This window comes from Vidua macroura, chromosome 13 (genome assembly GCF_024509145.1).
Source record: "Vidua macroura isolate BioBank_ID:100142 chromosome 13, ASM2450914v1, whole genome shotgun sequence".
Lineage (NCBI taxonomy): Eukaryota > Metazoa > Chordata > Aves > Passeriformes > Viduidae > Vidua > Vidua macroura.
The window spans coordinates 16174645-16197295 of record NC_071583.1 but is presented as its reverse complement, the minus strand read 5'-3'; the positions used below and the strand labels follow the sequence as shown (position 1 = coordinate 16197295).

The 22651-nt window shown below is 47.6% G+C and overlaps 1 protein-coding gene across 2 annotated transcripts in view; it reads left to right on the top strand.

The window, feature by feature from the left end:
- CACNA2D2 (calcium voltage-gated channel auxiliary subunit alpha2delta 2) overlaps positions 1-22651 on the top strand; it is a 211247-nt gene that overhangs the window by 78646 nt on the left and 109950 nt on the right. For both annotated transcript variants that reach the window (XM_053989277.1, XM_053989276.1), the window contains exon 3: positions 3833-3949. In XM_053989277.1, the coding sequence (XP_053845252.1) occupies positions 3833-3949 (117 nt within the window). The remainder of the gene's footprint in view (positions 1-3832; positions 3950-22651) is intronic.

Here is a 22651-nt window from a genome sequence, read left to right as displayed (position 1 = left end):
GTCTTCGGCCAGAAAATCCTCCTTTTGATTCAGCTCAAGGAAAAACCCAATATGGGAAATGTCACCTTAGATAAGTAAAACCTGGCCATGTTCTGAACAACCCAAAGCAAAATGCTACAGTGGAGACTGTGAAGTTGTCTGAATTGCCTGGAGCCCTGGAGCCCCCACCATTCATTCCCCTGCCTGTCTGGGACGTTCTCATGCACGTATGGTCAATGTTAATTTGTCTTGGATTGTTCTAATTAACGCCAGTGAACTGTTCAGCCACGAAGACTGCAGAGCTCTGCAGCTGCAGAGAGGGCTGGAGGAACAGCTCCTGGTTTCTTTTCCTATTCTTTCCTCCCTTGTGGACAGGTACCGTTTCTGCCCGTAACCAACTGGAGACAATTTTGTTTCATAATAGGAAAATACTGATGTCAGGACTCCCTCTGTACCCAAAGCTTTCTCCTTGAAGATTGCTCCTCTTTGCTTTCCTAATTGCTGCTGCTCAGCTGGAGGTATCCTGCATCTTCCAAGCATATGACTTTGTTGTGCTGTTACTTACCAAGGGGAGAAAAAAAGTGTTTGAGAGAATATTGCTTTGTGTTGAGCTTTCCTTGCTTTAACCCTTTCTGTGCCAGTGTGGGCTGTTCTTATCTAGTGCAGGATGTTGTGCTGTTGGCAATAGAAGCATTTTTTGGTCTGAAGCTTGGGGTGTGATGGAGCTCTGATGTGAAGAACATCTGGAAATCGTATCCTGAGCCGCATCAAAAGCTGGTTGAGGGAGGCGAGTGATTGTCACCCTCTACTCTGCTCTGGTGAGCCCTCCCCTGGAATCCTGCATCCAGCTCTGGGACACTTAACATAAGAAGCAGGTGGAGGAGGTGCAGAGGAGGGCAATGCAGATTCCCAGAGGGCTGGAGCACCTCTGCTATGAAGACAGGCTGAGAGAGCTGGGCCTGAGAGTGTTCAGCCTGGAGAAGAGAAAGCTCTGCGCAGACCTTAGGGCCCCTTCCACTGCCTAAAGGGGCTCCAAGAAAGCTGGAGAGGAACTTTGGGCAAGGCAGTGGTATGATATGAGAAGAGGGAATGGCTTCACACTGAAAGAGGGGAGGTTGAGATTAGATATTAGGAAGAAATTAATTACTGTGAGGGTGGCGAGACCCTGGCACAGGTTGCCCAGAGAAGCTGTGGCTGCCCCATCCCTGGAAATGTTCAAGGCCAGGTTGGACAAGGCTTGGAGTAACCTGGGATAGTGGAAGGTGTCCCTGTCCATGGCAGAGGGCTGGAATGAGATGGTATTTAAGGTCCCTTCCAACTCAAACAATTCTATGAAATAAGTTCTTCTGGAGTCTGGGGATGCCTCTTAAATGTCTCCTCTTACTAAAGCATCCTCTTTGGAGTCCCTGTGCTCACAGAGTCACACAGGAGTTGCCATATTAATGTGAAGTGTGGGTGGTTTGGGACCAAAGTGATTTGGGTGAAGCCCATTTCAGACAAATCAGGTTGTAGGGGTTGCCTTTCCTTGAAGGATGGCAGGTATGGAGTATGCAAGAGCAGAGCCTTGGAGAGGGCACTGGAGCCATGCTCCATGTGTCTCTTAGGGACTGAGGAGTCAGATGAGGATCACAGATGTCTGGCTCTTTGCTCTTGGCTCATGGGCCATGCTCTTGCAAATCAGTAACCATGAAAATTCACAGAAATTCTGTTTTCTCCAGAAACCTCAGGAACTATCAGATCAGAGTCTTTTGTGTGCTGCCCCACTGACAGAGGTGGGATGGGTTACTGTTCTGGCAGCCAGGGCAGGCAACCTGAATCTCTTGGGGCTTTTTGGGGAGAAAAAAAGCAGTTGCTGGAGTAGAGCTAGAATGGAGTAATGGTATACGTGGACATAAGGCTGATGGAAGAGACTGCTGTTAGGAATTTCCTAATGCCATGGAAGAAAGGGGGAGCTTGGGCAGAGCAGGGGCCCCATTGAGAGCTGCAAAAAGCAAAGTGGAAGGCTGGAGATTAACCCAGTAGGTCTGGAGGGACTGTGCACAGCTGGAAGAGCAGCCTTGTGCTTAGTCTCTCACTGCACTCCTGTGGCTTCAGCCTCAGAAACTGCTTTGTTTACCTATGAAAGGAAAAGGGAGGCTGGAGCTGGGGGATATCTCTGCTCTGGCTCTTGAATTCATTGTCAGCTGCCTTCAGCAAGTGGAGTTGCTGTCTACTCCAGCTTGTTATAAGGTCTGGAGAAATAAGAGAGGGCAGTAAGTAGTTTCCCAGCATTTTAGAGGGTCTCATCATGTGCCTGAGCTGAGTGATGTGCCACTATCCAGATCCTGGGCACCTGCCTGCCTGTACCTTTACTTTTGCTGGCTCCACCAAGAGAAAGAGTTGTGGTGGTATGAGCCTGGTGGGTGTCTCTGGCCGAGCCTCTCCTTAGTCCTGGGTGAAATAGAGGAGGTTCTGGGTACGTGTTTGTCATGTGGAAGCTGGTTGTTTACTGTTTGTATTTGGGTGCTGCTCTGACACCCAGGGCAGATGTGTCATGAGAAATTGCTTCTGCAACCCTGGTCCTCATGGCCAGGTCTGCAACAAAGCACCACTTCCAGGCAGAGTCTTTCACTTGTAATGAAGCTCCAGCAAAGAGAGGGTTTTGTCCCGTGGGAAGCATGATTCAGCTCCTAAGGATCATGCAAGGTGCCAGACATGCTTAGCATGGAATTCGCAGTTAAGCATGGAGTCTGCTCCCTCCTTGGGGAGGTCCAGCTCTCCTTGGAGGGTTCTCTGTTCCCATATGTCTGCATGTCTGGAGCTGAAGGTATTTGCGAGTAGCCTGAGGATAAAGAGAGAAGCAGAATCCTATTTGCTTTGTGGTTTTCTTCATGTACCTTACTTAAGAATAGATAAGGTGTGTGGAATTTTTTTTTTTTTTTTTTTTTTGCTAGTCTCAGATGATGGCAATTAACTCTTCTTTTTGACCCTGTGTTGGCTGCACCTGGGTCTGCAGGCAGGTGGAGTTAACAAATCACAAAATCCTCTGAGGAGGTGACTGAAAAGTTCTTGGTTGTGAAGTCTTCTGGTGGGACTGATCCCTTCTTCTTGAGGCAGTGCTGATGCTAACAGCACTTCCCTTGGGTTGTTCCCTGCAGTTGTATTGTGTGCCTGTGGGCCATTGCTGCCACTTTGGGTGCAAACATTCAAATACAGATAATTGCATTGGCCTTCAGGATAATCCTGGTATAGATCTGTGCCTCTCCCCACCACAGCCTGGCCAAGTTCTGGACTGGTTGTAGAAATTCTCATTCCTTGAGGGTGCCAAATTACTTTGCCTTGGTTAGAGATGTGGGGTTTATCCTGCTTTATGTAATCCCCTTGTTCCCCTTCCTGGTACCTGGGGCTGCCCTGCTGCCCCAGTGCTGCCAGGCCCTGCACCCAGCAAGCCCTGCAGGCCGTGCTGGGGGTGGGCAGGGACTTGGGCTTGTGTTTGCCAAGCTCAGCAGGTGGCTTTGGGGATGCCTTTGGGTGAGGGAGGGCACAGCAGCAAGCCTGGTGGCTCTGCCTATGCCACAGGAGTGGCTCAGCAGAGGCAGGGATGGGCAGTTCAGCTTTTGAGTGAGGGGGTGGGATGCCTGCAAGCATGAAAGGAGGCAGCTATAGAGCCAGTGGTGTGGGCAGCAGGTTGACTGCATTTCTGTTTTTTCTGATTGCAAAGCCTTTCTTCTCTTGCTCCCCTCATTTCCAAAGCTTATATTGTTACCTAATCCACATTGCTAGAATTCTCTGTTAGAGGATCAGCTTTTCTGTAGGAAGACTGCTGTACTCCTCACTAATATTGACTGTCTTTTTCTCTTGCTTCCCCTCTTAGATCTACGATGACAATAAAAGCCTATTTGAAGTCAAGGAGAATGTGCCTAGGAAATTGGTGGAGAAGGTCGCAGGGGACATTGAGAGCCTCTTGGCCAAGAAAGTCCGTGCTTTAAAGGTAAGGAGATGGGCCTGTGTGCTGATCCTTTGATGGAGATGCTTAGTTTAAACAAGAGGGTTGATGCTGGCATAGCAGTATGATCTCAGCTTCAAAGTGATTTCTGTGATTGTGTGGCCATTTCTGGGAACTATATCCTGCAGATTGGACAGATTCATCTGGAGCATCTGAGGCAAGGATGTGTCATGTGGGGACGTCCTCTAGGTACCTCCTTGCTTTTTATCTCCTTCCACCATCATTCAAACACCTGAAGGTGCTGCCACAAGAATACAAGTGACAGCAAAAGCCTGCCAGCAAATTTGATCCAGTCATTTAGCTGGGGGTTTACTGGAAGCAGAGGGACTGCAGTGTCCCTGCTATGGCTCATGGAAGTGTTTTGGACAAGTGGAGCCTCTCCTGTTTAGGAGATGATGTGCTTGAAAGGTTTGTGCCAGTGCCTGGGACGTGAGCCCTGTGACTGACTGCATGAGTGGGTTGTCCTCATGGATATTTGCATACATTTCCAATCTATTGTGCTTTTTTGTGACACTCCTTTTAAAATGAACTCATTTTATCTATATTGGAGGAAGGTCACCTGATCCATGGTGCTGCTCAGTAAAACCCTGCAGTGGCTATAATGAGGTGGCAGCAGGGCCACGCTCTGTTGCTGGGGCAGAGACAAGGAATTGCCTTCCTGGAGAGGGGGACAACCTTCTCCACTGCACAGGGGTATGGATACTTCCCCTCCAGGAGCTCAGGTGTCCTCTCTGAAACACAATTTTATCAAGTGGCATGACACTGTACAATGGGCATTTGGCAGCGTGGCCAGCTGGATGCAGCTTGTAGCTTGATCCACTGGAAGGGTGTCTGCAGGGTGATAGACAAGGGGAAGGCTTGGAGCAGGTAACACAGCTGATGTGTCCTGTCCACAGAGGCACTGCAGCCAAAAAGACTTGGTCTTTCAGCCTGAGAGACAGGAAATGTGCTGTGGGGAGAGAAGGGATGTTGCAGTAACTGAGGTGTAACTAAGGCAGTGAGGGCTTGGAAGTGACCTGTCTCCACAGTGAGTAAGAAGTGGCTTGGAGAATGTATGCAACAGGAATCACAGGACACACATGTGGACTAGGGGAGTCTCAAGACTCAAGATAGGATCTCAGGCAAGAGCGGTCACAGTCTGGCCTGAGTCCAGATGGTGTGAGGTTGTCCACAGTGGCTGACAAAGATGGTAACTGTAGGGACTTGGGTGAAGAAGATTGCTGTTTACCCAGTTTCTTACTCTGGGAAGTAAAGAATGATCCTACTTGTGACTCACACCAAGTGTTTTAGCTTGAATGGAAGGAGCTGAAGTGGGATTAAAGAGGTGTAAAGTGTCAGCACTCCATTTGGGATTGTGGAAGTGAAAAACAGGGAGACCAATTTTCTTCTTAACATGAACTTGCATCCTTGTGCTTCTATAGTTTGTGTGCATACTTGAGCATGTATCCTATTCAATGTTCCAGAGATGTGCAGCACCTATAGATGCTGGAGGAAGACAGAGATGAAAGAAGGTTGTTGCAAACTTGATACACACCTGGACAACACGTGGCTCCCATGGGATGCACAGGGTAATAACCCTGAGTTACACAGCATGACTGTGCTGAGTGGTTCCACTGTGACATTTGACTTTCAGCTCATCAAGTCACACTGTTTTGCTTTGCCCTTTGCTCTGAGTCACACATATTTATAGAGAGTTTGTGCATCTTTTGGTGGTAGATCAAAGATTGAACTGTACCCATGGTACAAATAACCTTGTCTTCCAACTGTCTTTCTTTTCTGTTGGGTTTTTGGGCAGGACTCTCCGGTGTGCCGTGAAGGGCTCCCCTGTCACAGGGGTGATTCTGGCAGTGCTGGTTAGGTAACAGCACGTGGTGCTGTCCTTACAGTGGAAACAATGAACCCTTGACCTAAATCAGTCTTTCAAGAGGACTCCTTCAGAGTGCACTCTCAGATGGAGCAGACTGTTACATCCAGTTTCCATGTAAATTCTTGGCATTTTGGATTGGTGGTACTAACAACAAAATCTGGAAATGGGAAAGTTGATGGGGGAAGAGAAATTGAATCTTCTAAATTTCTCCCACATTTTACTGAGCTCCTTTGAAGCAGTGGGGCTCCCATAGCTCCTTCCATTCTCCTCCTTGTTTTCATCTGTCTCAACTCTCCCTTTAGTTGAATCATCTCTCCTGGAGTCATTTCCTCCTCTTCTCTCATGACTCACAAGAGTGATGATGATTTCTTGAAACATATTTTTCAGCATCTGAGTCAGGTGGGACTCCATGTATTGGCAAGGGCAGGTGAGGAAGGAGAAATGGAGTCTCTCCTTGATGTATGAATTGCCCTGTCACTTGTGTGCTCACTCTCCTCAGGAGACATCCCTGTCTTCTTTGCTGCAGGAGAGAGAAGAGATGCTGCCTGGGCCTCAGTGGGGCTTTGTAGGAAGGTGCTCACAAGCCTTTGGGCACACACCGTGGGTGCACAGCTCAGAGCGCTGTTCTGATTAGGTGGTGATTCAGTCCAGTCATCAAAGAACCTGTTCTCCTCTGTTTCTAAATGAAAATATTAATGTGTCTTTATTAAACGATGTGCAGAGCATTTATTAATACAGTTTCTTACCTTGTGTGTTGCATTTCTAAGAGGCAGAAATCAACCCCAAGGAAACTGAACCTGTCTGGCCCTGACAGCCATGGTGCAGCACTGTGGCATGGATCTGGCACTAATGGGACACTCTGAACTCCCACGTGCATTTTGGAGGTGTGCTGGAGCCAGGGGCATGTGGCAGAGAGGGGAATTGCTTCCTAAAATAAGGCACCTACAAGGGGCTGGTTATTTGGATGCTGTCTCTCCCTTTTTGTTCCAGAGCATCATATCAGATGACAGTCTCATCATGGGACAAAATAACTCCTAGGGAGATGTTTTTGCAATCTCCACCTGTTCCACCTGGCACTGGAGTATCTACACCTGGATCCTGGGGGACTTCTACCCCATGTCCCACAAAATGGTTTCTGTTTGACATGGATTTGCATCAGCACTAATTGCCTTTTCCAGTGTCCTTTGTCTGTGATGATTCCATTGCTTCAAGTCTGGCCTCCCAGTCATCTTTGGGCTCTGTAGTTCCAGCTGCTTTTTATTCCCAAGATTTAACAGGGGGGGCGATAAAAAAGATGGCCTTCAATACCAAAAATGCATCTGATTTCCATTGAATTGGAAGTAAAAGACTAAGGTGGAGTGACTCCTGAAGGAGATGACATTACATTTACCCAGTGTATTGCATTGTGGGGAAGTTCCAGAGCTGCAGGGGAGGCGTAAGGAAATGGGCTACTCTTGTCCACACTCATGAGCTTGTCCTTGTTAGGGCTAAAAAAGACACCTTTTGTAAGACGTGGGAAGGAGTGAGGTGGCATGTTACCAAATAACTACAAATTCCCCTTGTACTGGGAATCACAGCTGGTTGGCTCATGGCTTTACATCATCTGAGACTAGAACTCATTGGGCTGTTTTTTTGTCAAGCAGATTCTTTGTCACTTTTTCAAATTTATTTCCTACCTCCCCTTCAGTTTTTCAGTGTGTTCAGACCCCTATTTGCCTTTGTATGTGCCCAGAGAGATGTGTACAGGCTGGGGCTTCTTTGGGAGCTTGTTTGGAAGCCCAGCTGTTGTTGGAGTTTGCTGTTGGTGGAGCACTGAGTGAGCCAGGGAAAAGCCATCACCTGAAGGTGTGGTTGGTGTGGGTCCAGATTCCCAAACCCAAGGGGCACTTCTTATTTCTTTTAGAGTACTATGTTGAGTGCATGAGCCATGCCTCCAGGTCTGTTCTTTCCTGAAGCTCCACAGACTGGGGGAGAAGGAAGTTGTGATTTGATGGAGGAGGAGGCTGAGAGGTGGAAATTTTAGATCCTAGGATATGTTTTAAGATTGTTTCTCCTTTTTATATAGTTCTTGTGAAGGCTGCTTTTGGATGCTGACTGCTTCAATCTTCACATATTTAACCACAGACAATTTGCTTTGCCTCCTGAGAGCGACACATCCCACAGTCTACTGAGTAGGTTATGCCCTGAAGTGAACTATTCATATACTGTGACCAGCCTAAAGATTACTGTCTGTGCTGGTGGCCTTCCCCCATCTCCAAAAAGAGGCCTGCTGATCCACAAAACATGGTCTGGATGCCTGCAGGCTCTCACACTGCCCCGATAGTGACATGGTTGGGCTGGTATTTTCTCCATAGAGCTGATTTAGTTTTGCAAGTTGTACATCACTGATGCAATCTTTTGAGTTAAGGTGAAGTTTGTTGCATTTCCTGTGGACCTCAGCTGTGTGCAGTATCAAATATGATGTGTTGAGCAGATGTGCAGCAAAGTGGCATTTTGTGTACCAGAATCTATAATGTGTACTATGTACATCTATGTTTATCTTATGTACATGTATGTGTGTGCAACAGGTTTGGTGCCCCTTGCGTGGCTCTGGTGAGGAGAGCACTAACAGCACCTAGTAGGAGTCGGAGAAAGGTTTGGGGGGGAGGGAGGTTAATTGTATTTTTGTGACATTTAATAGCATATTTTTGTTGCTGCATACTTAGCTTCAGTGTGGAATGAGCATCTGGGGGAAAGCAGGGGTTTGGCAGGAGGGCTCAGTGGTAGGAGGTTTCAAGGTTCCTGTTCCTTCAGCTGAGGTGTAGGAGGTCACAATATATTTCACTCAGACTTTACTGCAAGATTAGTAGAATCTAAACTTGGCATTAGACATTTTCTTTTGGCAGAAAAAAGAATACGAAGGACAAGACTGGGGATTTCCTGTATTTTGAAAGCATCCTGCAGGGAAGTCTGGCTGGGTTTCCTGTGGCTACAAAGCCTGGGGGAATGTGGCTGTAGGTGTTCCCATCTTTCTTTACCTTGGATCCTAAGGGAAAGAGGTTGGAAGAGCTGGGAGAAAAGGTGGTTGATCTGGAGATGCTTAGGGTTTTGTACTGCCTTAACCCTCTTTTGCTGATTTGTCTCCTGTTTTCACTCCTCACCCTCAGCCTTGAGTTTTCCCACTTACTGGCATTTTTTCTTGCATGTTTCTTCTGAAGTGTTGATGCACTTAGTACTTGGCCATGCTTTAGGATCCAGTGATGAAGGGCGAGGTGAGAGTTTGGTGTGTTACCACAAAGTACTGACCAAATCAGCTTCTCAGTGTGAAGCTGGTCAGGGGGACATTGCAGGAGGGAGGGGCTCAGGCCAGTTGTGCTTTCAGTCCTGGTTGAACACTCAGTGCATTACTGCTCAACTGGGACTAGTTCCAAGCTCCATTTGAGCCTGGCACAAGTATATATCAAGAGTGCAGAGGGGATTTAATTGGACAGGTTTGTCCCTTTAACAGTTCTGATAGCCCTGAGATTTCCCTTGCAGGTTTGTGGTGAATGAAGCCTTTATCAGGTTTCTGGTCTCTGATAGGGACAATAAAAAGTGCCACCTGTCTGACAAGCTGCAAAAATTGGCATACAGCAAAGCATCTCTCAGCTCAGATCAGAGCATCTCCCTGCTCCCTCCTCTCTCAGCAGCAGAGGCACTGACCTCTGTCACGGCATGGGCTGGTAGAATATCATCAGAAAATATTCTCTCCTTCACTGTTGGTGTTGTTGCTGTCCTCTGGTCTTGCTGGCAGGCAGCAAAAGGGGTCAGCATTCAGCAGAAGCAGCCCTGGGGCTGTACTGGATTTCTCCTTTGTTTCTGGCAGAACAAGGTCCCGTTGCCATCTCCCTGCACCGTGGAGCTGTCTGAAGGATGCTGAAGGTGCTCATTGGCCAAGTCATTGAAGTGTTTAACTGGAGAGGTCCCAGGCCAGGAGAGGGAGACCCTCTGGAGCTGCAGTGCACCGGGGGTTCACACTGGCTGGCAGCATGTGGTGCCAAACCCTTGTGGATTTCCCTCCTGCAGTGTGGTACAGCCCTGGCTTTGACTTGAGGGGGACTTCTGGACATGTCAGAAGGCTACCAGTGGTCACGCTGTGGCCTGCAGGGTGCCAGCTAAGGGACACATTACCTGTCTTGCCTAGGCAGCAAAATGGGGTAGGAGAGAGGGAATAAACATAGCTCAGGTGAGCTCTGACACAGCTTGTGGGTTTGGTGAGGTGTGGGGCTTCATGCCTCATGCACTCCTGCACCATTCCAGCTGCATGGCCATGGACAGGAGCTTGTGAGTTGGTGGAGTAAGGACGACCACCAATCCTGCACATGCTGAAGTACAAACTGTTTAAAGGCAGGACCTACATGCTTTCTTATTTCATAGTGACAAATCCACCACTCTTCCCGCTTCTTTGATAGTTGCTGGTTGGTGGTTTTTAATTCTATTTTTAATTCACTCCTAATCAAACCCTGGCTGACAGTCCCTGTGTGTTTGTTTGTTTATTTATTTATTTATTTATTCATTCATTTGTGCATATGTGTGTGTGTGTCTTCTCCTGCCTCACAATTGTTCTTGTGCTGGACCTGCTCCAGTAATCCAATTTGAATCCAATCTCCCAGGTCTGGAATTCTAATTTACAGATTGCAGAGGGGAGTTAAACAATGCCCACACACCAGGATGGGGGTTGATTGTCTAATCTAATCAGAGACAATCAGATGTTTGTAACAAGTCTATCAAACCTGTATTGGGCCAGTTTGCTGAGCGATGTAACCAGCGTTAATAGCGCTAACACGATTTAGGGCTTCCTGTGCTTTCATGCAGATTACATTGAACGTTTTCCTTTCTTCTCCCATGAACACTTGGCAGCAGCCCAGCCCGATGGGCTTTACAACTTGGTGAGCTGCTGGGTGCCCTCTGGGGCAGCAGAGGTTTGCCAGGACCCAGGGGCTGCTGTCTCTGCTGAGCTCCTGGGATGATCCTGTTTTGTGGCACACATACAAGGAATGGACTCAGTGCCACCAGTGCATCTGGAGTCACAGATGGGGGAGTGAAAAGTGATGGTCCTGTTCTGATAGGGTGTTCAGTAAGTCTCCACAGCAGATCTCCAGCCCTATGCATGGCTGTTGGTAAAGAACAGATGAAGAAACCTTTGTCCTCCCTTGCCCTTGGCAGACTGAGGCTGTTGTTTCTGGTACTTGCTGTAAGAAGTCTGGACATCTGGTGTTTAAAGAAAACACCTGTCTGGTTTTTCTTTTCGATGCCCTTTCAGGGCCTGAAGCAAAAGAGGAAGCAAAACCAGCTCCGTGAACAAGATGATGTCTCTTAGTATAGGTCTCCAACCCAGAGTGGAGTTTCCTTACCCTGTGCAAATAAATAGTTGCCTGACTTTGCCCTTACCTTGCCCTGTCAAGAGGTGAGCTGGTTCTCACGCTCCAGGTCTGTAGCACTTAGCTCTGCACTCGCTGCCCTTGCCCGGGGATTTATTTTAGGCTTATGGCTTCCTCCCTGCCCCGGAGCATCCTGGCTGAGCGCAGGGCTCGGCCGGGAGATCGCGGCTCGCTGCCGGTGCCCGCGCAGCGGCGGGGCTGAGCCTCCCGGGCTCGGCTCACAGCCGTGCTGGCAGCTTTAGCTGGCCTTTTAGCCCGAGCAAAGCCTGCCCTCACGCCCTCTCTCTGAGCACTGCCAGGCTGCTTTGCACGCACAGGAGGAGGAATAGGAGCTCTCTGATTCTGGGAATAGGAACTAACTTTTCTGGGAGGGTTTAAAGTGCGTGCCTCGCGTTCCTGCGCTCTGCACCCCGCGCTGTGAGGAGCCCAGACACCCCTGAGACCAAGAGAAGAGAAGGATGAAATAGTCCTTAAAGGGTTTTTACTTCCCTTCCTCAAACTGTGTTATGTGTTAGACAGCAGTTTGCATGTTGATTTTCAGTTTTTCCTGTTTTTTTTCCAGCACAGGAGCAGCGTTCCTAGCAGAGGTGGAGGTGACTGAAGCCATTGGTGTGGGCAGGGGATTTGCAGCAGTTGTAGTGCTTGGCTGGCTCAGAACTCGGGTCCTTCAGCTTGGTCCTCTACCCTCTCAAGATCCTGAGGCCTGGCAGGGCTGTGCTCTAAGAGGAGGCATTTGGGGGTGGTTGAAAGGCTAAAAGCAGATGGGTATGACTTACTGGTCTATCTGTGGAGATAGATACAGACATAAACTGGTGAGTGATGCAGAAGAGGAGGAGGTCTCTGAGGGAATTAGTGCTAGGGAAGGAAATTATAATTTAATTCTTTATAGAACAACCTTTAAACATGATTGGGAAGATATGCTTGCAATGATAGCAAAATAAAAGAAACCATGTCACTGAAAAAGGGATTTATTTGAATTTTCTTGGTTAATTTTGGCATGAGAAACTGCATTTCCATGGCAGTTTGGTACCTAGAGTTGCTTCCGCACTCTGCCCTGTGACTTTGTAATCTGTGCACCTTGGGAGAGGGTGAGAGGGGGATCTTTATTTCCCCAGGGTTGCCTGTAGGTTTTCATGGAGTGTGTGCTTCTGCACTTAGAGATGTGCTCTCAGTCCCTGTGGGTTCAGCCCCTGCCCTCCATGATGCTGTACATCCTCAGAGAGCTTTGCAAAGCCCAAGATCTTGGGCAGAAAAACCTCCAACCAATTTATTCTTGTTTAATGTTTTTCCCCTTGAATATTTCAGATGCATCATTTGGGGTGGAAGACTCATATTGAATGGTAGTAATTGACCTGGGACAGTGAATCATTTTGAGTTTATTTCAGGTGGAATGAGGATTATTTTTTTAAGGGTTTCATCCTCAGGTGAAACTAAAAACCAGTTATTTGTATAGCTGTGCTTACAGGCAGGTAGTGAAGTTAAAGACTAATGAGTGAGGGGGTGGAGGCTTGGTCCTGGAGGTTAATGGACTTGCATAAAGCTTTTTTGTCTCAAAAGCTCTCTTCAAATCCCTCTTTTTTCTTTTCTTTTTTTTTTTTCCCCTAAAGAAAGTAGATTTAGCAAGTTTCATTTCTGCAGCCCGCAAACTGCAGCTCAGCTTTGGCAGAGTTTATCTCAGTAGGTCCCTGCACAGGAGTGACTTAAACAGCAGGGCTGGCTGCAGGTGAGGAGCAGGAGGCAGCCCCCAAGGTGCCTCGCATGATGAGTATTTAGCTTGGCTCTGGGCACGTGGTGCTATGCTGGCACAGGAGCTGGCACAGAGTGTGCTCCCTGCCCTGGGATGGAATGCTTCTGTCCCACGTGCATTTGCTTTGCATCCGCTGAAGCTTTCATGGAGCGAGTCTGAAATCCATCAGCATCCCGCCCTACCCCATAGCAAGGAGCTATTATAAATTCCCAGAACAGCTGATGTCCATTAAATGTTTGAGTGACACTACAACAATGTGTAAAATATCAGTGATAAGGATCTAGCAAATCTTAATAAAAAAAAGGCAACAAGAATGTAAATTGCACATACAATTGTGATAAAGAGCCAGAGATAACATTAAAGAGATTGTATCAATTTAATGCAAGTTTTGTGCCAAAGCCTGTCATCTCTTTGAAGAGGAGTTGTTGGGAGCCTTGATATTCCAGCAGACAGTGCTCAAATCATCCCAGTGCTCTGCAGCGGCCGTCCCTGCAGCCAGCACGCTGTGTGGAAGCTGTCTGCTTGCTGAGGATTAATGGAAACCTCTCCTGCCTCTACAATAAAAATAATGTTCCTTGGAAAAAAATAAAGTGCCCTTCTGCCTGCTGGCCTTTGGGTCCCTCAAAATGCAATTAAAAAGCGACTTAATACAGCCTCGCAATGAGAAATCTGTCAGCGTTCAGAGGCACAAGCTGAAGTGAAAGCAACATGAAAAGGTTGCGAGCAAAAATATTTAACTGTGCACCTGCCTGCCTGCCTGGTGCTGCTCGTGGAGCCACCAGCTGAACTGGGACATGAGGGCTGGAACTGGGGTCACTGGGGGAGCTGGAGCAGCTTCACAGACAGCTGGGCTGTAGCAGTGCTGGTGAGGGCACGGGGGCTCCTCCATCACCCAGCCTGGTGTGTGTCTCTGCTTGCCTGTCCCTGCTGGCCCTGCTTTCTGGGCTGGTGTTGCTGCTGTATGCCCTTGGTTTCTGTCCCTCCTCTGCTGTTTAGGGTGTGCTACATCTCTGAAAGTGGGCAGGTGACAGCAGTAAAGGCTATTGGAAGTACCCTACAGGTTTGATGGAAGGGGTAACTCCAGGTTTCTGTGCAGGGCTGCCAGCTGTAGGTCAGTAATGTGCCTGCCAAAATGTCTTCCCAAAATTTTAGGCATAATAACGGGAGTTAATTTTAAATGGTGGTTAACTGTTTTTTTCTGCAGGCATGATAATTTTTTTTTTAAATCCTTTAAGTAAAGGTGGTAATTCCATAGCAAGTTGGGGATTATAAGGGCTGGGAGTGAAATCTGAACACAGGGCTCCAGTGACTGCCTGGTTTTGGTACTGCAAAGTGAACTTCTGTCTTTGGCAGCCTCTTGTGTGCTGCTACCTGCACAAGGGTGAGTGAAATCCCACCCCAGCTCTACAGGAAGAGCTGTCGGAGCAACAACTGATGGGAGCAGTGCTTCAGCGGGATGCCAGTAGATGGCACAGCTTTTATATCAGCTAATTGTATAGGGAGCCAACGCCGGTCCGTTCCTGTTGCTAATCTTAGCCGTGCCTCACTCTCCACTCACACAGATGAAGATGTCTCTGCTGGTCTGCCTGTAACTGAGGAAGTTGGATAAGATATGGAAGGTGTTGAGCTTGTCAGCATTGTGGGGCAGTGGGAAACTGTGATGGGGAGGAGGAGATAAGAATCTTGTGCTTGGGTGAGTGTGGGAGCAGAGAAGCAAAATCCAAAATTGTGGTAGTGTGGCTTCCCAAGTGCATTCCAGCAAGTGCTGTATTCCCTTAGTGTAGATGTATTTGACCGCTCCAGCTTTATGCATAGGGAAACTGAGGCTTGGAGAGATCATTCTTTGTCTTTGATGCACCCTGGAATAAGAGCTGTGCTTCCTAATTAAGTTCTGGAACTTTTAGCTACAAGGTGTCCTTCATGCGTGATTATGACAATAACATCTCCCTGGAGCTCAAAGCTCCTTCTCTCAGCTCTGCTTGCATTTGGTGCTATTGTTCCCTGGCCACTTCAGGCTTTGAATGTGAATTTTTTTAGCAGTTTAGCAATTTTCTGCACCCTTTTGAAAGAGTGAGAGTTGAACGCATCCTAAATCTTCTCCCTGTGTGAAGTTGCCCAGCTGTTCTGCACCTCTCCTCAAACAAAGCAGCCCTCTGGCCTGTTCAGGGATGAGCTTGTGGCTCTTGCTGGAGAGGTGGCCTCTGGAGTTAGGAGGGTTGCTCAAGTGCAGTAACAGCCCTGATATGGGGGGGGGGGGGGGGGAACTGCCCATCCCTTTGTGTCCCTGTCCTGGGAGATGTGCAGAGACCCCAGCATTAGAGACAATCTTTCTTCCTACCTTCTGCCTACTGAAGAACTTATTTTCATGACTGAAATTGATTCTTGCAAGTGGATGGAAAGGATATATCCCAAATCTTGAGGGCCTGATGTGTATGTAGAATATAAACCAGAGTGTATGTATGTGAAGCTGTAAATAGAGTTGTCACTCTAAAAGAAATGGGGTTTCTAGTGCTTGTCAGATCATTTTAAAACCATTTTTATTACTAGATTACATTCTGAGATAAAGTTTATTGTAGCAAAAAAGAGGGAAGGTGTAGAATTTGACTGCAGATTTGGAAACGCACTTAAAACTTATGAAGAGTTTTTGAACCTTAGCTGAGGGCAGGCTGTCTACTTCAGGGTTTTCCTCCAGGGCATCTCCTGCCCAGCACATTTAAAGGATGATCTCTTGATTTTGGTGCAAACTCTGCCCTAGCATGTCACCTTTTATAATCAAGCCACGACATAACATGCAGACACTGGCACAGGAGCTCCAGCTCACGAGTCTGTGTCCTGTGTATGGGGTAGAAACCCTTCCAGGTCCTGGCTGGGAGTCCTGAGGAACTGCATGTTCCCTGAATGTGGCTCTTAAACAACTGCCATAAGGATTTTGTGTCAAAACTGAGGATCAATCCTGGCATGTGTTGACTTTTTTCTTCCCATTCTCTCCCCCATAACCATTGATCCTAAAATATTTTTCTCTACTTATATCCTTTTTCTGTGCTTTTACTTTTAGCACTACATCTGCAAGCAACAGAAAACACTGTGTAGGTGCCAACTCTTTTTTTAGCTATTCCTTGCAGATATGAGTAGCATCCCATTTCTAACCCAGCCTCTTCTGTCTTTTCCTCCTAGTTGTTCCTAGTGGTATTTGTCTACCTTTTATATGTACCAGTGGCACAATTAACAGAGTGTTGTTCTCTTGATGCAGCATGACAGAGAAAACAGCAGTCATCTCCTCCTGCCAGACTTGGGCTTCAGAGTTGTGTTGGTTTGCATCTCCCTGCTCCACCTCCCATCCTAGTTTAGGCCACTGCATGGCACATCACAGACTGGATGCTGGAAGAAGCAGGAGCTTTGCAAGTGCCACCTGAACTCCACAGCTGCTTGCAGGGCAGAGGTAGCTGGAGTGGCAAGGAGAAAGTTAGCTTTAACCCTGAGATTTGCACAGACCTATGTTTACCATGACATCTGGCTATTAAAAAACTAGATTTATTTTGCATGCAGACTAATGCAGAAAGCCCACATTGCCTTGACATTAGAGTTTTTGTGTCTCTCCTACTCTCAGCCCCATCTCAAACCCAGGACCTCTGCAAGGTCCCATTCTGGGTAGCTGCTCTTCTCCCTCTATGCTGAGCATTCCTAAAACCTGGGCATAATAGCATCTCTGCTAATTATACCACTGCAGATTTATTTCATGGTAATATTATAGCTGGCCTCAGGCATCACCACTATCATTGGAAAACATCGAACGATCACAGCTTCTTAGCTGCCTCCATTAAACCTGGGAGAAGCGTCTGGGCCTGTTTATAAGTTTGTCTTTTGATGAGAGCCAAGGATTGATGAGCTGGTGGATGCGAGGTTTGCAGAACGTGCCCCGGAGGGAAGCTTCCCTCGTCACGGCAGCCATAAGGTGCAGATGGCGGGATCGCGAGCGGAATGCAGACGCAGCCAGGGAAGCGCGAGCGGGGCGGGAGCGGCACCTTCATCCATCGAGGCAGGCCTTGTCCCCTCCCTGGCAGCACCACCCTGTGCCAGGGGCTGCCCAGCGTTCCACGCGGGATGGCTCCGTGCCCCAAATCAGTGCTGCTGGCAGCTTGGCTGGAGGTACTCCCAGGGAAAGGGGGCGTTTCGGGCAAGTAAGTGGTCTTGTGATGCTTTCTGCTGACAGTCTTGGAGCTAGGGCAGAAGAAAAAGCACAAATACCACTGCCATTTTTCAACCAAAAAAAAAGAGAAAAATAATTCAAGAGTTTTCTGTATACATTCCTTGCTAGAAACAAAATTAATCCTGTGGCCAGTGTGCTGGGTACCGAGGCCTTCTGGCACGAGCGTAGCTGAAGGTCAGTGCTGTGTCTCCAGGGTTGTTCTGTTCTTGGGAGCCAAGCCTGTGGCTGCTTGCTGCTCCAGGCTGTGTCCCTTATGGAACACAGCCATGGGATGGCTGGAGGTCCGTAGGATGAAGCATTTGGTGCTGGTATCCACACTCTAGGTTTTGGAGGGTATAAGGGAGTATTTCAGCATACATCCCAGTACTGCACAGGTTTGCTGTGAGGCCCTGTTTGTGTACACCTGAAGCCTGGCTGGCAGGGATGGGGTGACCATCATCCCCAGTCAGTGTGTTGGTCTTCCCCATGGATGTCGTGGTCCCCAAAAAGCAACCCTATGGGAACGGCAGATTATCACAGATCTGAGACCCACCACATGTGGAAAAGACGAGGAGTCACTTACAGCTCTTGAAAGGGATTTGGGTAAAAGTAGATCAGTTGTTATTGATTTTACTCTATCTGGCCATAAAATCCTGTTTGGTTATGGTGCTCCAGCATGGCAATGAGTGGGCCAAAAACTTAACTGAAATGGGGTCAATAAATTACATGCAGACAAAAGGCACTTACACTCAGACTGCATCAAGTCTCCTGGTAATTTCAGTGAAACAGGCAGAGCAGAAATATGCTGATAATTATTTAAATTAGACTCCGAGCATTGAATTTTTTTCTTCAAGTAACAGCACTTCAGCACTTGTCCAGATGAGTGCTAATTTACCCAAATGGAAAGGTTTATTAAACATGCCAGCCAGTGCTTTAGTAATATTTAGGACAGCAATTTTACTTTATTATATCTCTTAACAAAGAGGACACAGGCTTCTTGATCCAGCACCAGAGCAGTCAGGGGATGCTGGGGAAGATCCACGTCAGTTCTGCCTGGTCTCAAATCAAGGTACATTATTTCTGCTTCAATTCTGCCTCTTTGCCAAGTGCAAACCTGAGAATTGATTTGAAAAAAAAAACTTCACTGACTTGTCCAGTTTTAAGGACATTCAAAATCTGGACATTTTCTGGGTGCAGGAGTCAGAGCTATGATTTGGAAACATTGAAGGATGAAATTGAGTTTGGTTCAGTGAAATGGGCCCCAAGCCAGGTGCTGAGGAAGATGAGCCCGAGCTCTTCCAGCTGCCCCTTGCTCACTCGAGGACACACTTGACAACTGTGTTGTTTTGGGGAGAAATTTGGGTGCATGAAGATGATGCCACCCATCATCTGCCTCCCTCAATGCTCTGTCACGCCCTACCTCCTGGTCTTGTTAACATCATATGTGTTATTGTCAGGGCTGCCTTTCAGACTAATGCTGGCTTTGCTGTTTCCCTCAGGACTCTAAATTTCTTTGGTTTATATATTTGAGAACATACTTCACAAATCCCAGTGGACTGACATTCTGCTAAAACATCCTGTAGAAGTCTTCTGTGGCTCTCTGGCTGTGGGGGCAGGTGTTTGGTTCTGTGGCTTCTCCCAGGACTCAAGTGGAAAATTAAGACTATTTGCACAAATTAGAGATAATGCAGAAGTGTCTTAATCTGAGAATCTCCTCACAAAGAGGATGGTTCAATGTCATGAATGCTTCTTACAGATCCATCCAGGGAAATTTGCTATTAGGCTTTGAAATTTCTCTGGGTCCTTCAGGATAAAGACCACTACCTCCTTTACATGAGGACATGCATGGTGTAACATAGCAAAATCTAAGTCTTTACATTTTATCTTCCATAAATATCCTCTCCTTCTCTTTCCCTGCACAAGATTGCTCTGTTAAACTATCACACTGCAAATCTTGTGAGTGCCTGGAGCTCTGGATGCTTGCAAAAGATTTGGCAAGGGAGAACTTTGTGGAATTCCAGATTGCACATTCTTTTAGCATTTGGATACAGGATGAAGCCAACAGTGATGGGAATGGGAAGATTTTGCTTCAAATCCAGGTTTTTGGTTTTTTTTTTGTCTTTGGTACGATCAGAGTAATGAGAGGAAAGGCCGTGGCTGCTCTTCTATGCAGGTGTGGATGTTGGATATCCCACAGGAAATACAGAGAAGTTTATCATCTCTACAGTTAAGTCAGAGGCTCTCTAATCTCCACAGAGAGCTGGGTTCACCCCAGATAGGTTGAATACCTTTGTGTCCTGTTGCACTGGAAGTGTGAAAGAGCTCCCAGGAGGAAACATGCCTTCTCTGCTCCCCAGCAGGGTGTACAGGAGGGAGTTCTCTGGGGATCTTGCTGATTCCTTCTCATGCTCCAGAAAGGGCAGAGCAGTGTGCTGTCAGAGCTCCAGAGAGGTGAACATGAAATTTTCAGAATGGGGAAAACGGATGGAAATAATTTGAAAGGAAACTCTTGCTCTGCATTATTGATGATATGTATTTTTTAGTGTTTGGTGTCCCACAAGGAAGTGTGCTGTGACACCTTGTGTATGGTGAGCCTCAGTGTGCTGTGACCATCAGCAAGGCTCATCCACAGTAACAGCGATGTGGGGAAGCATCTTAGATGAATCCTCTGAGCTTACACACCTTTAAGAAGTGCAGAGAGACAGTCTGGGATTCAATTTTACTGTTCTAGCACTTTTCTTGCCACCCTGATTGGAAGTGCTTAACCTCCTCTTCATTAATCAGTTTGAATTTTATCTAAAATTCATCCCCGATGAAGGCAAATTAGAATCTGCTGCTCCAATCTTGGGCTGAAAATGATGGCAGGGTGTGCAGAGTTTAGCAGGTGAGTGCACTGCAGCTTGGATCAGAGGCACACTGTGTTTTTGGTGGCTCTGTACTAACAAGGCTGGAGGTCTCAGCCATATCCTGTGTACTCAGTTCCCAACAAGCCCTGTGGGCAGGACATGTTTGTGACATTGTACTGCTGAACCCCACGGCTGGGGTGCCACAACCCGGAGCAGCAACACAAGTCAGTCACCAGGTCACTGAGGTTGGCAGGGACCTTTGCAGATCACCCACTTGAACCCCTGGCCAAAGCAGGGTGAGCTGGAGCAGCCTGCCAGGAGCTCATTTGTTCCTGGGGAGATTCTGTGATTGTCTTAATTTTACAGATGGGCAGGGTAAGCCCATCACAGCCCACTGCAGGGCAGTGACCTGGCTGACACATCTGGAAGGTGGGTGCAGGTGGTGAGGCTGAGAAGGTGAAGAAAGCCTTGGGGCTGCAAGACACATATGTGTGTGCTTACTCATCTTTTCAAGAGCTCCTGGCTGCAGTGGTGCTGTCTTTCTATTAAAGACATTTTTTTTTTCAGGAATCAAAGCCACTAAGGTCTGTTAGACTTGAAGAGCTTTAAGATGAGAACATAAATGCATCACAGAGATTTGTCTTCTTCTCTGGCCAGCAATGAGTGGAAAACACTGAATGGAAGGGAAAGGGAGCAGTGAATTCTGGAATTCTGTTTGCAGACTCCTTGGCCTGGTCACCAGTGGAAGTCATCATTCTTCTAAGATTCTCTGTAACAAGGACTATTGGGAAGTTGTTTTCCTCTAGTGTTCTGCAGAAGGTCAGCCTATGAGGACAGTTAGACCATCCCTGTCAGGATTACCTGGTCCATCCTGACTTGCCACAGAGCATCTTACAGCTTCTGCCACAGTGTTTCCTAAAAAATTAGGCTATGTGTGTCTGAGCCACATCCCCGTGCCTGCGTGTGGAACGAGCATCCCCCTGGGGCAGCTCTGTTCTAGCCAGCCAGGGAGCACCGTAAATGTCTGACGACTCCTTTGTGGCAGGATCTCAGCCATCTTCCCTTTCCTCGGGAAAAGTAATGACTGCAAGGTGCTCTGGAGCTCCCATCCCAAACCTGCAGGCCTTCTCCTGGCTGAGGCTCCCTGCGGATGGCGGTGGCCGGCGGGAGCTGGGGCTGATGGGCTGCGCTGCTGCAGGAAGCTGCCGGCTGATTTCCCTAATCCCCAGCCGAGGCACAAGGCACGAGGGTCGGCTCTCATCAGCTGCAGCTGCGACTTGCAGTGGGAGGAGAAGGGGGGAGCACAGCCAGGAGAGGGAGATGGGTTCCACTCCTACTTGGGGTGCAAAAAGAATTATAATCTCACATTCTGCTTTATTTTCTGTTTATTTTTTCCCCTCTCTCCCTAGTGAAGACAGGTAGCATAAGAATTAACCTCCAGGGACATCTCAGCAAGAAAAAAACCCCATTATTTGCAGGCTTCTAAGAATAAGAATTTCCCTGGTAGGAACATTCTTGGAGGACTCTTTCTCTGTTAGGATATAGACATTTTTTAGAATGTTTCAAGTGTCCAGGATGAAAAATGTCTCTGCTGTGGATCTGAAAGGCTCTTCTAGCAAAGTACCTCACTGTGCTTCTTGTGGGGGTTTCAGGACTTGGTATGTGAATCTGTTCTTTAAATGTTGCTCAGTTAATCAGTGTCACGGCTTTTCCAGCATCACACAGAAACGAGGAACATGGTGAAAACCAAAACAAACCAAATTTTGCTGTACTTCTTGAAACAGCTTGTGAACTGGGAGTTTGTTCCTGCATGCTTTTCTCCTGCCTTTAGCTTTCTGCTGTGACTGATGATGGGATGAGAGCAGCTCGATGTCATGGAGCAGCAGCTCTGCAGGCAAAGCCTTCCGGCAGTCTGGACCCAAACCTCTTTGCACTGCTGCTGCTGCTCTGGTCTGGCTGCTTAGCAAATGCTTTCATGCTTGTGGGTTTCCTCATTAGGAGGAGGAAGTAATGATGGGGCCAGTGATGCTCTCCTCCCTTGAGAGATCCACACCAAGGCTGGTTTTGCTGATACAGCATCTTTGCTCACGCTTGCATGAAATTCTTGCTAGACCAGTGCTCTGAAAACTGTTCTTAAAATCCTGGGCAACACAGCAGGATTCTGGTCTAAGTTCCTGCACAAAGAAAGTGGTTAGGTGTGTTGGACAGGGCCTTGTCTGTTGGGTTTTGGATATCGCCGGGGTGAAGCTCCTTTGCTCTGGATCCCTGACTGTTCTTCTGTCTAGAGACTTTCCTTCATGTGATCTCTTGCTTGGTGCCTCTTTGTTCCTTTGTTCCTCGGCTCCTTTATCCCATTGAACACATGGGTTTGATTCAATTACCAGCATAACCCTCTGCCCACAGATTTCCATTTCTGGCATGCCCTGCACACAGAGCCTGTGGTTTAGGTGATGCCTCATCTCATTGCAGTGTTCCTGCTAAAGAGATGACTTCTTAGCCTCCTTTCATTTATGGGAAAATATATTATGTAAATAGCTACACATCCAGCCTATGGCCATGGATTGCAACAGGGAGCTGGATGTCACCAAGTAGAGGATGCTCCTCCTTGGTGGTGACACCTCCCCTGCTCTGGTGCTGACTTG